The sequence below is a fragment of the Tarenaya hassleriana genome, unplaced genomic scaffold (assembly GCF_000463585.1).
Source record: "Tarenaya hassleriana unplaced genomic scaffold, ASM46358v1 Cleome5, whole genome shotgun sequence".
Classification (NCBI taxonomy): Eukaryota; Viridiplantae; Streptophyta; class Magnoliopsida; order Brassicales; family Cleomaceae; genus Tarenaya; species Tarenaya hassleriana.
Genome location: NW_010967707.1, coordinates 623,237 through 637,381, shown reverse-complemented (window position 1 = coordinate 637,381; position 14,145 = coordinate 623,237). Strand labels below are relative to the sequence as shown.

General features: G+C 37.6%; 2 protein-coding genes across 3 annotated transcripts; both read left to right on the top strand.

The window, feature by feature from the left end:
• Positions 1-192: 192 nt before the first annotated feature.
• LOC104825987 (ETO1-like protein 1) lies at positions 193-4,989 on the top strand. The gene is given in 7 exon segments (XM_019204160.1): positions 193-682; positions 826-1,104; positions 1,195-2,456; positions 2,623-3,082; positions 3,342-3,633; positions 4,143-4,452; positions 4,573-4,989. Coding segments are annotated over 6 exon segments (2,670 nt in total). The 5' UTR covers positions 193-682; positions 826-979; the 3' UTR covers positions 4,794-4,989.
• A 2,470-nt stretch (positions 4,990-7,459) lies between these two features.
• On the top strand, positions 7,460-11,078 carry LOC104825986 (protein indeterminate-domain 12). 2 transcript variants are annotated; one of them, XM_010558469.2, is made up of 3 exons: positions 7,460-7,966; positions 8,191-8,587; positions 10,201-11,078. In XM_010558469.2, the coding sequence occupies exons 1-3, from the start codon at positions 7,792-7,794 to the stop codon at positions 10,814-10,816; spliced, it is 1,188 nt and encodes a 395-aa protein (XP_010556771.2). In that variant the 5' UTR covers positions 7,460-7,791; the 3' UTR covers positions 10,817-11,078. The 2 variants fall into 2 exon arrangements, with proteins under 2 accessions (XP_010556771.2, XP_019059585.1); XM_019204040.1 differs by having other exon boundaries at positions 7,461-7,957.
• Positions 11,079-14,145: the final 3,067 nt, after the last annotated feature.

Genomic DNA, 14,145 nt, shown 5'->3' with positions numbered 1-14,145 from the left:
CTTTCCCTTAATTAAGCATTTATCCAAATCATCACTTTTTTCTGCTAATTTTCAATTTAGGCAACTAATTAATCAGATTAATTAAAATATATTTAATTTCATTATCACGAATTCTCTCTCTCCTCCCTTGGGAGCAGCAAGAAAGACGTTGGTGCTCACTGTTCATAGAGATCTCACTGAAAAAGCATCCAAATGAAAATGTAATAAATGGGAAGAGAGAGAGAGGACACAAGAACGAGAGAAAAGAAGAAAAACTTTCCCTTTTACCAAACAGACAAAAGAGCTTGGAGAGAGAGAGAGAAGAGAAAAGTGTGTGAATTTGGAAAATTTTCCCACTCTCTGGATATCTTCACTTCGATCTCTGACTCATGATTCTCGGAATTTTTCGCCTCAGCTATTGAATCTCTCTATTTGAGGTTCTTCCTTACCTTGCCCGTTGAAGCTCAAGCTCGATCTTTCTCACCCCCTTGTTCGTATCTTCACCTCTCGCCGGTTATCGGTTTTACATTTGATGTCTTTCGGACCAAAGTCTTAGACTTTGCAGTTTCTCTTCGAGTATTCTGGGTCTGGGTTTTGTTTTTCTTGGAGCTAGTAAGCTATTCAACACAGTTCCAGATTAGGGTTTTAGGGAAGTTCTGGTCTTGTTGCTCCGCATTAATTTCTCCGCTGAATTTTTGTAAAGGTATCGTATTTCTAGCGATTCTGGGCGAATTTCAGGTGCCCATTTATGGTTTTTGTTTCTATTTCTCTATTTGCGTAGAGAAATTTTGTTGCTTTGGGTAGGGGAAGATCTCATAGTGCGAATTCTTCCTTCCTTTTTTGTAGAAATCAATCTGGGAGTCATCATTCTCCCCAATTCTTGGGCTGTCCTGTTTGCTAATGTGTTTCCCAAGTACTGGGAAAGAGAGAGCTCTTTAACGAGTATTCTCTTGCTCTGGTGATTGTGGAGATCTGGGATTTGTTTCATCTCTTTTGCCAAATGAGGACTTTGTTTCCGTCTGATTCTTGTAAAGAATCACAGCTCAATGCCTTCAATCCACAGTCATGGCTGCAAGTTGAAAGAGGGAAGCTTTCGAAATTATCTTCCTCCCCTTCCTCCTCTGTGTAAGTCGCTCTCCCCCATTTTGCATCACGAGCTTGTTCATAGTCTTGTTTGAATCCACTAGTGGGTTTTTGATGAAATGTTGTTTGCAGAGACTCATTTATCAAGGTTCCCGATCCGCCAGTGCTGCCGTACTATAAACCACTTGACTATGTAGAAGTTCTAGCTCAACTTCACGAAGAACTCGAGACGTGTCCTCCACAAGAGAGGTCGAGTCTCTATCTATTGCAGTATCAGGTGTTTACAGGCTTACGGGAAACCAAACTTCGACGTAGAAGTCTTCAATCGGCTTGGCAGAATGCTACTACTGTTCATGAGAAAATCGTGTTCGGGTCCTGGTTAAGGTATGAGAATAAAGGGGAAGAAGTTATTGCCGATTTGCTTTCCTCTTGCGGTAAATACGCTGAAGAATTCGGACCCTTTGACATTGCTTCTCGTGTTCCTGTTACTGCGAATGCTGTGGCCCCTGAGACAGCATCGACGAGAAGGAAGCACCAAGTGTCCGAGAAGGTGGTTTTTAAGATTGGAGATGAGAAAATAGCCTGTGACAGGCAGAAAATCTCGGGTCTTTCTGCTCCATTTCATACCATGCTTAATGGGGATTTCACGGAGTCACTCCTAGACGAGATAGATATGTCGGAGAATGATGTATCGCCATCTGCTATGAAGGTTGTCGGAGATTTCAGCGTCGAGGGTGTTCTAACCGAAGTTTCCAAGGACCTTCTATTGGAAGTATTAGTTTTTGCAAACAAGTTCTGCTGTGAGCAACTCAAAGATGCATGTGATAGAAAACTGGCATCTCTAGTTTCCTCGATCGAAGATGCTGTCGAGATTATGGAATACGCCCTTGAAGAGAGCACTCCAATCCTTGCCGCCTCGTGTTTGCAGGTTTTTCTGTACAAGATGCCCGATAGTTTGAACGATGAACGTGTTGTTGAGATTTTGGCCCGTGTTAATAAATCGCAGGTGCTGACCATGGCAGGACAAGCCTCGTTTTCCTTGTACTCGTTCTTAAGCGAAGTGGCAATGCATCTAGACCCTCGGTCCGATAAAAGACTGGCTTTCTTCGAAAAATTGGTTGACTTTGCGGAAAATGACCAGCAGAGAATACTCGGGTTTCATCAGTTGGGATGTCTGAGGCTTTCAAGGAAAGAGTACAACGAAGCCGAAAAACTCTTTGATGCCGCCTTTAATCTAGGCCATGTGTATTCCGTCGTCGGGTTGGCAAGAATAGGTTACGTCCAAGGCCATCGGCTCTGGGCTTACGAGAAGCTAAGCTCGGTTATCTCCTCTTGTACCCGTACCCCTCTCGGCCGCGTGAACAGCCATGAACCTTGAAAAACTCAGTTCGGAAGTTTCTTAACGGAAACTCTTGTCGGAATCATGCCGTGTAATTTCTCCGGCTGTAATTCTTTGTTGTTATTATCTATCTGTTCATCTTTCTCTCTCTCTTTCGAATCCCATCTCTCCGAATCCATTCGACCGCATTTTCGTCACACATTTCCGTTTATAAATTCAAGATCCAAGAGACCGATTTATAAGAGCGACCGAGCTGGACCCGACATTGACATACCCTTACATGTATCGAGCTGTCGCGCTAATGTCAAGACAAGATGCTAAGGCAGCAGTCGAGGAAATCGACCGAGTCCTTGGGTTTAAACTTGCTTTGGAATGCTTGGAAGTCAGGTTCTGTCTGTATCTGGCAATGGAGGATTACGAGTCAGCTCTTCGAGATATCCAGGCGATTCTTACTCTGGCCCCGGATTATAGGATGTTTGAAGGGAAAGTAGCGGCCAGACAGTTGCGGATACTCGTTCGGGAGCACGTCGAGATTTGGACAACTGCTGACTGTTGGATGCAGTTGTACGAGAAATGGTCGAATGTTGATGATATCGGCTCGCTTTCTGTCATATACCAGATGCTGGAATCTGATGCAGCTAAAGGCGTTCTTTACTTCAGACAGTCTTTGCTCCTCCTGAGGTATGCTTTTAGTGTAAGTGCATAATTGTGGATCTTTGACATTACGAGTGATGGGTTTTGATTCAATTTATCAAAAAAAGATCGAAACTTTTGTGACCCGAAAGCACATTCGAACATGTACTCGATCCAAGTATCTCAAATGATGGCTTTTGGTTCAGTTTATCGAAAAAGGATCGAAACTTTTGGTGACCCGAAAGGTCATTCGAACATGTTTCTCTCGGTCCAGGCATCTGATTGTTCGTATATTTCTTATGAACAGGTTGAACTGTCCTCGAGCAGCCATGCGTAGCTTGCAGTTAGCACGTGAGCATGCGTCGAGTAAGCACGAGCGTCTGGTTTACGAGGGATGGATATTATACGACACGGGTCACTGCGAGGAAGGGCTTCGGAAAGCAAAGGAATCTATTGAGATAAAAAGATCGTTCGAGGCTTTTTTCCTCGAAGCATATGCATTAGCCGAATCCAGTCTCGACCCGTCGTGTTCTGCAACTGTCGTTTCGCTTCTCGAAGAGGCCTTGAAATGCCCTTCGGACAGGCTCCGGAAAGGCCAGGTACTGTCGCATCCCGTCTCTACGCCTCTGAATTACATGAAAACTATTAGGGTTTGGGAAAACAAACCAAATTCTGGACACTGACCCGACTCTTATGAGATGAGATCCAGGTTATAGTGTGAACAAACCCGAAAATAGGATTCGAGCTCGGATTCAGATAATTGGGTCCAAGATCCAACCGTTAATACTTGGATGAACTGTAACATGACATATATAAGAACTGATCCATATCGGATGAGTTCTTATATGATATTTATCTTGAAATTTTTTGAAATTTCATGTTTAAACTGAGGTTAAGATATATGTGGATATCCGAAAATTATCTTTAGCACTCGAAATCCGAGTATCCTATCAAAACGGATCCAAAATTGGGTAATATCATCAGACCCGTGATATTTGGGTTTTGTTCGGGTAATCCGAAAATCTCGGTATCTGACCCGTATTCACTCCTCCGGGATACGATTAGATGTAGCGGATACCAAATTGTTGTAACATCCGTTGGTTTTCAGGCTTTGAACAACCTCGGGAGCGTGTACGTCGACTGCGGAAAGCTAGACTTAGCAGCAGATTGCTATATCAACGCCCTTAAGATAAGGCACACCCGTGCACACCAGGGCCTTGCCCGTGTTCATTACCTCCGGAATGATAAATCCGCCGCGTACGACGAGATGACCCGACTTATCGGGAAAGCCCGGAACAATGCATCTGCTTATGAGAAGCGGTCGGAATACTGCGACCGGGAACTCGCTAAATCAGATCTCGAAACTGTCACCCGGCTGGACCCCCTCAGAGTCTATCCTTACCGATACCGAGCAGCAGGTTCGGATTTTTTTCACGCCCCTCGTCCTTTGAATACATCGTTCATATCCGCTGCCACCCGTGAGTTAAACCCCGAAGCCCACGATTTTTTTTTTTTTTTTTTGATGTTGGTGTGGTCAGTGTTGATGGACAGTCACAAGGAGAAGGAAGCGATAGAGGAGCTGTCGAGGGCGATAGCATTCAAAGCCGACCTTCATCTTCTCCATCTACGGGCAGCGTTCCATGAACATGTCGGAGATGTGGCCGGAGCATTAAGGGACTGCCGAGCCGCCCTGTCCGTAGATCCTAGCCATCAAGAAATGCTCGAGCTCCACAGCCGCGTGAACAGCCATGAACCTTGAAAAACTCAGTTCGGAAGTTTCTTAACGGAAACTCTTGTCGGAATCATGCCGTGTAATTTCTCCGGCTGTAATTCTTTGTTGTTATTATCTATCTGTTCATCTTTCTCTCTCTCTTTCGAATCCCATCTCTCCGAATCCATTCGACCGCATTTTCGTCACACATTTCCGTTTATAAATTCAAGATCCAAGAGACCGATTTATTTCTCTAATGGCAACGCATTTTGGACCAAAACATTATAAAACCCTCTAATTCATTTCCTGTGACTTGGAAGCGTTTGTTTTCGAAATTGTATAAATATTTTATCTGGTCAATACAATATATATATATATATATGTATATATGTATATATATAATAGAGAGTTGTGTTATTGAAATAAAAGTATGGAAAAACATTATAATGTGGGATGGAATATATTCGGTTTGCATGGTTGGTGGTTTGGTCGTGTCTCCGTGGATAATTATGCATAGTCACATGATGTTGGATAAACGCATGGCCCTTTGAGAGAAAGCGAGGCCCTTTTATTTTCATCGTCATCATGTAAATTACCAAAATAGGCACGACAAGGCCATGTGCTAAATTCGCTCCAAGGTCTCTCTCGTGGGGGCAAAATCGTTAAACACTTTGGGAAATTCCTTCGCAGCGTTATCTTCGGCTTTGGAATATATACATACATACATATATATATATATATTTTCTAGAGATATAAAAGATTTTTTTATAAAAAAAAAAAAGAAAAGAAAAAAGAAAGGGGATCAAAGTAAACGATATTCCTCATGGTGGGGTTTGAACTTTGAATGAACACCTCCTTTTTTTTGTATTTTCCTTTTTTTTTTTTAATAAAGAGTGGACTAGGATTTGCATGAGCATTTTGTCACCACATATATATATATATATATATATATATATAGTTGTATACGTGGGAAATGTGAGAATATTATAAGGGAAGAAAAAAGATATAAAAAATATTTACAATCATATGATTAACCAAATATTCCATTTGTATTCATCAAAGCCAAGCTGCCTTTTTTTAAGTGCATATTCTTCATGGCTTTGTATAAGTTAGTGTCTTTTCTTCAATCTTTCTCGGAAATATTTAAAGGGTTTCTAGTATACAAGGGGTGGGTTTGCACGTTCGGATATTCGAAAATTGTAGAATGTCAAAACATCTCAATTATTAAGATTCGAAATCCAATCTCATATCTTTGGACTTTAAATACAATATCTAAATTTTGGACCATCAAAAGAATTTCCCAAATTTCAATTTCATTAAAAAAAAATAAACTGTATTTTTTGTAAAATTTTACTAAATATAGGATGTTTCTGTGATTAAAAAATATAATTTTATAATTTAAAAAACTCAGATAATTGCATAACTTTAATTAATATATGAATGATACTTTTGTAATTAATTACGTGGGTTATTCTAAATATCATGAAATCAAAACCTCTAAAACCCTACAAAAACAATTATATCAATTATAAATCCAAACTCGCATATACATATACATGTATATATGTATACTGTTATATAGTTGAGACAAAGATCACTTAGTTCCTAGTTTATAATAAACAAGAAGAAGTGGCCCTTGAGTCACTTTCATGGAAGAGCTTCCTTTTCCTTTTTCTTCTGGTTCGTTTTCTCCTTCGTCCATCATACAAATGCTAATCCCACACTTTGCTTTAATGTTCGGTAACATTCAAACCCTTTTTAAGGTTTTGGGTCTCTTATAAAACATATGCTAAGACAGAGACATATCAATGTTATTCCAATAACCTCACCAGAAAGCAACATTTGCTTCGTTTCACTCTTTTCTCTTTTTGTCCATCTGAATTGAGGGTGTCTGGCGTTTGCTAAAGCAACCTATTCCCCCCCCCCCCCCCCAAAAAAAAAAAATTGATTTTGAATCGTTATTTATTGGTTTATATGCATGCATGCATGCATGCATATAATAGTTCTCTCTCAAGTGAAATATAGCATTTAATTTATGGTTAATTAGGGGAATGCAAAAAAAAATTACGTTCTCAACTATAGTATTTTTATACACGATGAATAAAAAAAGAATTACAAATTAACCCATGTTGCGGAAACTAAGACCAAAAAAAAAAACTTTTTCTTGAGAAATTACTACACATATATATATATATATATATATATATATATATATATATATATATATATAACGATTCGTTTGTTGATAATTATTTTGAAGAATTTGGTTGAGACAACGTTACAGTCTATTTTTCTCTCATTTTCCATATTTTTTTATGGGGTCTATGATATCCTTTTCCTCTCATAGGCATTTTAAGTGTATGCTTAGTCTGATGCTGTAATCATCACTCTTCCCTCTCTGCACTGTTCATCTACAAAGCCCTCATGCCACAGTCTGCACCTCACAGAAGAAAATTTAAAAAAAAAATGTTAAAACATAAAAGGCGGTCGATCATTATTAATTTAATTAAATAAAAACTAATTCGAATTCTCTCTTTATCTGTGTACATAGATTCATACAAAATGGGCATCAAACAGTCTTTTCACCAATCTCCTCGCTTCTCCTTTTCCACATTTTCATCGCCAGCATGCATTTATTGTTTGCACATTTGTATGTAAAAATACATGTGTGTACAATTACGGATAGCGACCTTGGAGAATAATCCATCATAGTCGTCCTCTTCACGAGATTCATTCTGCTTTCGAAACGTATACCCACATACATATATCCTTACACCTATACATATACATACACGCATGACATAAAGAGAGAAAAACACACACACACGTATATACATATATGACCTATATTTTGTGCATATATAGCCAAAGAATGACGCCTTTCTGCATTGTAGGTATTTGATCTGAGGTATAGAACAGAGAGGTGTGCTTCCTTAAAACCGTATCAAACAAAAAGAAAGAGGTTCAAATAAGACCAAAGTTGGGATCTTTTTTTGCGGTTGAGCTTTTGTTGTTCTTAGCCCTTGGAGTTTTCTTCTTCATAGCCATGGCTATGTTCCCTTCTTGTACTGTCTCCCATAAATTTTGTTCTCTTTCTGAGGAAGCGAGTGCCTCTTCTGGTAATAGAGTGGTTCAAGGTTTCGGTGGCCTCAACAACGTGGTTTCCTCTTTCAGTGCACCTCAGAAACCCAAGAAAAGGAGAAGCCTTCCTGGTAATCCCGGTAACTAAATCTTGCTTTTTCCATCATCAGTTTGTGTTCATTCCCTTTCTTTCATCTGGGTGCCTCATTTTTTTCAAATCAGTCCCCAAACTTTCTCCATCTCCCATTAGGGTTTGCGCTGAAAACCTGAAAAGGCCAGTCTTTTGAACCGGTTTTCATGTTCAAGGTTAAAACTTTTCACCTGGATTGATCTTGCCTGATTCTGAGTTCTTGAAACATGGCAGACCCAGATGCCGAGGTAATCGCACTGTCGCCAAAGACGCTTTTGGCGACCAACAGGTTCGTTTGTGAGATATGTAAGAAAGGGTTTCAGCGAGACCAGAATCTGCAGCTTCACAGGAGAGGGCACAATCTTCCGTGGAAACTGAAGCAGAGAAACAGCAAAGACACAAAGAAGAAGGCGTATGTCTGTCCGGAGCCAAGCTGTGTGCACCACCACCCATCTAGGGCTCTTGGTGATCTCACGGGGATCAAGAAGCATTACTGCAGAAAGCACGGCGAGAAGAAATGGAAGTGTGACAAGTGCTCAAAGATCTATGCGGTTCAATCCGATTGGAAAGCTCACACTAAAATTTGTGGTACTAGAGAGTATAGGTGCGACTGCGGCACCCTTTTCTCAAGGTAACTTTTGAATTCTTTTTCTTCTTATTATCTCATGATCGATTCCCTTTCTTTCCCCTTTTCTTGTCCTCTTTTTTTTTTTTTTTTTTTACGCAGTTATATGTGTTTCTGTGTTCATGTTGGCAAGATCTAAAGACCTTTCTTTTCATTGTTTGTCCTTGCAATTTGTTAATGATAAGTTAGCTAGGGTCTACACATATATAAACGGGACTCGGTCTAAGTGTCTATGGTTTTTCTTGGACTGTTTAAGGGATTTATTAGGTAAAAATAATGATCAAGGTTAGTGTCATAAATGTTAAGATATTATTATTTTAATGGTTAATTTCATTGGATATTCTTGCACAAGACGTTGACTAGTAGTGTCTGCGTTCGTCGAATACATACGGTTTGAGATTAAATGCAGTGGGAAAATTCATGGAGTAGGGCATGCATGCCCATTAACTCATGCGTACGTCTGTTTCTTTGTTGAGTTATTGAAGGGAAAAAAAACCCTCTATATCTATCCAAAATATATAGACCAAAAAATGTAATGGTTTCTATAGTATCAGGGAAATGAAACTAAGACCTAAAAGATTCTGTAACGAGCATACCATAAATCAAACTCATCGAGTTAGATATTCTTTCTCAGCCCATATATATTAGGACACAATGCATGCATGCATGCATGTATGATTCGATATAGTATGTTGGATATTGTTACAATTTTTGTGTGTGTAAACATTGTTTTTCTTGTATGATTCTTGTTGTAAGTTTGTTATACAAATGGGGTATATATATATAGATACAGTCTACAGAGAAATGATGTCCATTAATAAGTAAAAAGTCCTGCATTTTTTTTTTTGGGGTCTTTGGAATAAAATGTGTTGAATTATGTATGTTCCATAATTGAGGTGTAGGACAAGGGAAGCCCGTGAGTCTTCTATCATAATGCTGAAAAATCTGCTAGAGAATCTGATACGCTGATGATACCAATAATCTCTCTCTCTCTCATCTGCATTATATTATGTGTATCTACATGCGTTTTGCTATATATGTTGCATGGGTCATGTAAGTTTCAAAAGCTTTTTGTTTGATGGTGCATGACTTTTGCCAATTTCTTGAAGTTTTCGGCTTCCAAGTGGTCCACCCCCATAATTAACTCTCTGCATGCACTGTCATCATCATATCCATGCATCTTTCTTGTATGTGTGCCTGTATATATATATATATGTATACACACACTTAACATATATTCAGATTTAGAAATCATCATATTACATGCTAATATATTTTAGAAGAGATCATATATATATATATAGATAATGTGATTTCACTTTTCATTATTATTAAGCCCACTAGCTCATCAATAATGTTCTCAAAATGGGACACTTGCAAACACCACAACTTTTTATACATATTCCTCTTGTAATCAATATACTGCATTTTGCATGGAAAAGCATAAACCTCATGGACCCATGTCTCCGACCAGACAGATTAACTCGATGCTCATCGTGTAAGAACCACACGTGACCACATTTTCTCCTAATATTGTCGCTCTTGCTTCTTTTTTTTTGTTGTGAAAATAAATCTATTTCTCTAATCAAACTTCGTCCTGTGTCGGAATAATTGTACAGGAAAGACAGCTTCATAACACACAGGGCGTTCTGTGATGCGCTGGCAGAAGAAAGTGCGAGAATCCTCTCGTGTGCTTCGTCCAGCATGTCCCATCTCGCAAATCCTAACCCTAATTCCATCATCCCTCTCCAAAACCAGTCCTTTATCTTACAAGACAATGACATGGTCAAACCCTCCTCCTCTTCTTCTCCCTTTATGGTCAAGTCACCTCACCTGGACCCGCTCGCCGCCACGTCATCATCCTCGGCGGCCCTTTCTGCCACGGCCCTCCTCCAGAGAGCTGTGGCGCTCGGAGCCGTCGTGGGAGGGGGCGGTCAGACGCAGTCCGTAGGTCATCACCAGAACCACCACATGACAGCCAACGAGATACTCGGCGTAAACCGTCATGACGAGCCAAGTCACGTGTTGGGAGTAGGGTCAACTCCTTGGTGGGTTTGGTGCAACGTGGCAGAAGGCTGCCGTTTGACCAGGGACTTTCTTGGGCTCACGGGTCACAACCACCACGGGATCAGTCGCACGGACGATAGCAATCTTGCGCACGTTAGCATGAGCGCGGAGGATGCGTTAGAGTACGCAGGTGGGGTGCAGTTTTCGTTGCCGTTTGGTAACGAATAAACGTCACCGCATCAGAGGCCTCAAGATTTGGGATTTTTCGGGCTCCTACCAAGCAAGCGTGGGAGAGAGAGAGAGAGGGTATTGACATGAAAAGACTAAAATGGCCATCCCACCGTATAGACTGGTGGAGACACCTTATGGAATTTGGATTTGGGTGACGTGGATTATTTTGAATAGTCCACTTCGTTAAGATTATAGTTAATTTCTATTGATTACGCACGCTTCTCTTTTTAAAATGTCACGTACCATATATCTGATGCATTTCGAGTTAATATATATATATATATATATATATGAATCAAGTTTAATTAACCTTAAAAAAGAGTTTAATTAACCTATATATGATTGTCACGTTATATATGTATCTATCTGCATTATGGCTTAATGGAACGGGGTTTGCTTGATATATATATATATATATATATATATATATATTAAACTTTCAACGTATAACAAAATCATGTTATGTGTTGGTTTGGTGGTGAATGCTACGTGCCAACTAACAATGTCATCGTGACTTATTATATATATATATATAGATAAATTTAATTTACAACATCATGATAATTGAGAGAAACGATAAGAGGGTTGATTAGAGGGATAGCAATTGCACAAAAGATGAACCGAGAATTTGTCGGGATTGAGGATCGTGTCATTTCAAGCCAGCTTGTTAGATAGTGATGCAAAGCACATTTCCACATTCATCTACTAATTAAAAATTTAAAATCATATATATATATATATATATATATGCATATATATGTAGGTGACATGTTTACGATGTATTGATCTACGTAATATTTATTGGCTGTGACCTTTTTTTTTTTTTTTGTAATTGTCGTGATTTTATCATTATCATACATGCTGGAAGAGAAATCCTTTTTATAACATGTTCAAATCCAATCTAAATATTTTTAGATATAACTTTATAAATATCAGGAAAAAGAATTCAAATAAAATTTGAATATGATAAATATAGAAGAAAATAAAATAAAATAAAATATAAAGGATTTGTAACGGAAAATAGTTTGAAAATTCAACAAAGTTGTCAAGCACGTATGAAATCCCAATTGGAAGATTTTTGTGAAAGCATGCATTTATCAATTCCCAATGCATCCTTTATTTATCAAAAATATAATCACGTGACAAATTTTGGCATACATTTTTCTTAAGATGAATTTAATAATACGTTATCTATTTGTTATTCGTTGTTATGAATGGTGTTAGATACGCGTGATCCGTGCAAATACAAATTCAGCAGTAGCTTATCTTTTTTTTTATATATATTAGGAACACATTAATATAATAAAAATAAAAAAAATTAGTTACACAAAATTTATTAGACACACTAAGATATTTTCGCTATAAATTTCTATAAGTTTCACATGAAAATATTTTTTAACAAAACTAATCGGGACAAATGGTCATATGGAATTATATATATATATATATATATATATATAAATAGAGGTGGTCTTGTTACTCTTGCCAGAAATTAAAGGAAGGGGAAAAAGTGAAAGGTGAAAAACAAAGGTCAACAAAAACACCTCTCCTTGAAAACAACACACTTTCTTACACTTAATTTTTCCATGCTACAATTCTTTTTTTGCTTTGATCTTATTAACCTTATAATTGGAGATTTTTAATTTGCTCCAATATATATATATATATATATATATATATGATATTGATTTGTTTTTTTTAATTAAATTAACCCAAGTTATGGAATTCTCTACTAACGCTATCCCAAATTCAAAGTTGCAAACATGAAGATAAAATTTATTATACATATTTCTTTCGTGTGATTTACATACTATTATATGATAGTAAAAAATTTTCCAAGTACGCATTCGAAGGGTAACGATTCCGGATTTCCATGTTATAAAAAAAATAGAAGCCAATGGGTTCATCAAAAACGTGGATCTTGGTGACAAACAAAAAAAATTATCAATATACAATATGAGCAATTCATCAATATGTAACTCTGATTACCTATATTAGGAATTTAATATCCAGAGAGAGAGAGAGAGAGAGAGAGAGAGAGAGAGAGAGAAGTGGATGGATTTCCATGCTTTAAAAAGTGCATATGGAATTTTACTTTAGCGAAAATGGTACGTTCAACAAAGAGTATACTACGAGGAAATTGACAGATAGAGACAGAGAGAGGCCTGGGGATTAATGAAATTAGCAAGGTGGGCGTGATGTATTTTATATCCCATGCTTTTTATTTTTATTTTTTTTATAAAGTATAATAACAAATCGACAAGTATTTACATTATATATGCAAGTATATTAGAACATTAAAAAAATGTTTTTTTTTTTATAATTTAATTGTGCATTCAATTCCGCGTGGGCCGTTTCCCCTCTATTTTCCGGTCAACCGGTGGGCCTGGTGGGTATTGGAGGCCCAGATAGGCAATAGTTGAAGTGGGCTTTGAACATTCAAAGGCCCACTTTCCTTTAAATTTATATTTTCCATTTTGACCCCTGTGTTTTTTAATATTCCGTTATCCACCCAGATTAAATTTTCCTTCACCGATATAAACCTTCTTAGCGTCGTTGTTATTTGCGTTTCAAGTATAATCCGTGTAAGAAATATCTGATATATACCGACATATTTGAATTTTAAAATATTTTTTAAAAACAATGAACATGTGTGTGTGTGTGTATATATATACACATATATTCACATGTAATTAATTTTGGGTGTAAAGTTTTGACAATGTCAAGAAATGCGATTGTTATTCTTGACCTAACAACAGTGACTTTTATTTCCGGTAAATGATCTTTAATATATATATATATATATATATATATATCGTTTTCAATGGATTTACCAAATTTAAAATCTTGAGCGATGTTGGAGCAATAGGAAAATCCATTGGGAATAACTTTATATTACTTATTGATTTTCAAAGAGGGTAACTTGCACTCAATTAAAATATTTTTAATTTCCAAATGATATCCATAAACTAATTAAGGAGGCTTTCATGCGAAGAGGTATTTATTTATATTTTACATAAAATTATTGTATGATTTCGTTACAACATGGTAAGCATGCACCATCGACATGCATGATGGCTTAGTTTTCAAGACTTGCGTCTGTATATTATTACAAGACAAAACTCTCGAGAAATAACCAACGGCTACATGGCTTTGGTCCTTTTTTTTTTTTTTTGGTTAGGTTTGAAATGCTTATTAAAATAAAAAAAATCCCAGTTATAATTTTGGGAATAATTACGAAAAAAATTTATATAAGCTCTTCGACAAATATCCAGTTGGGGAGTTCCCGTGTCCCATAGAGGTCACCACGTCTAGTTTGTCAAGCC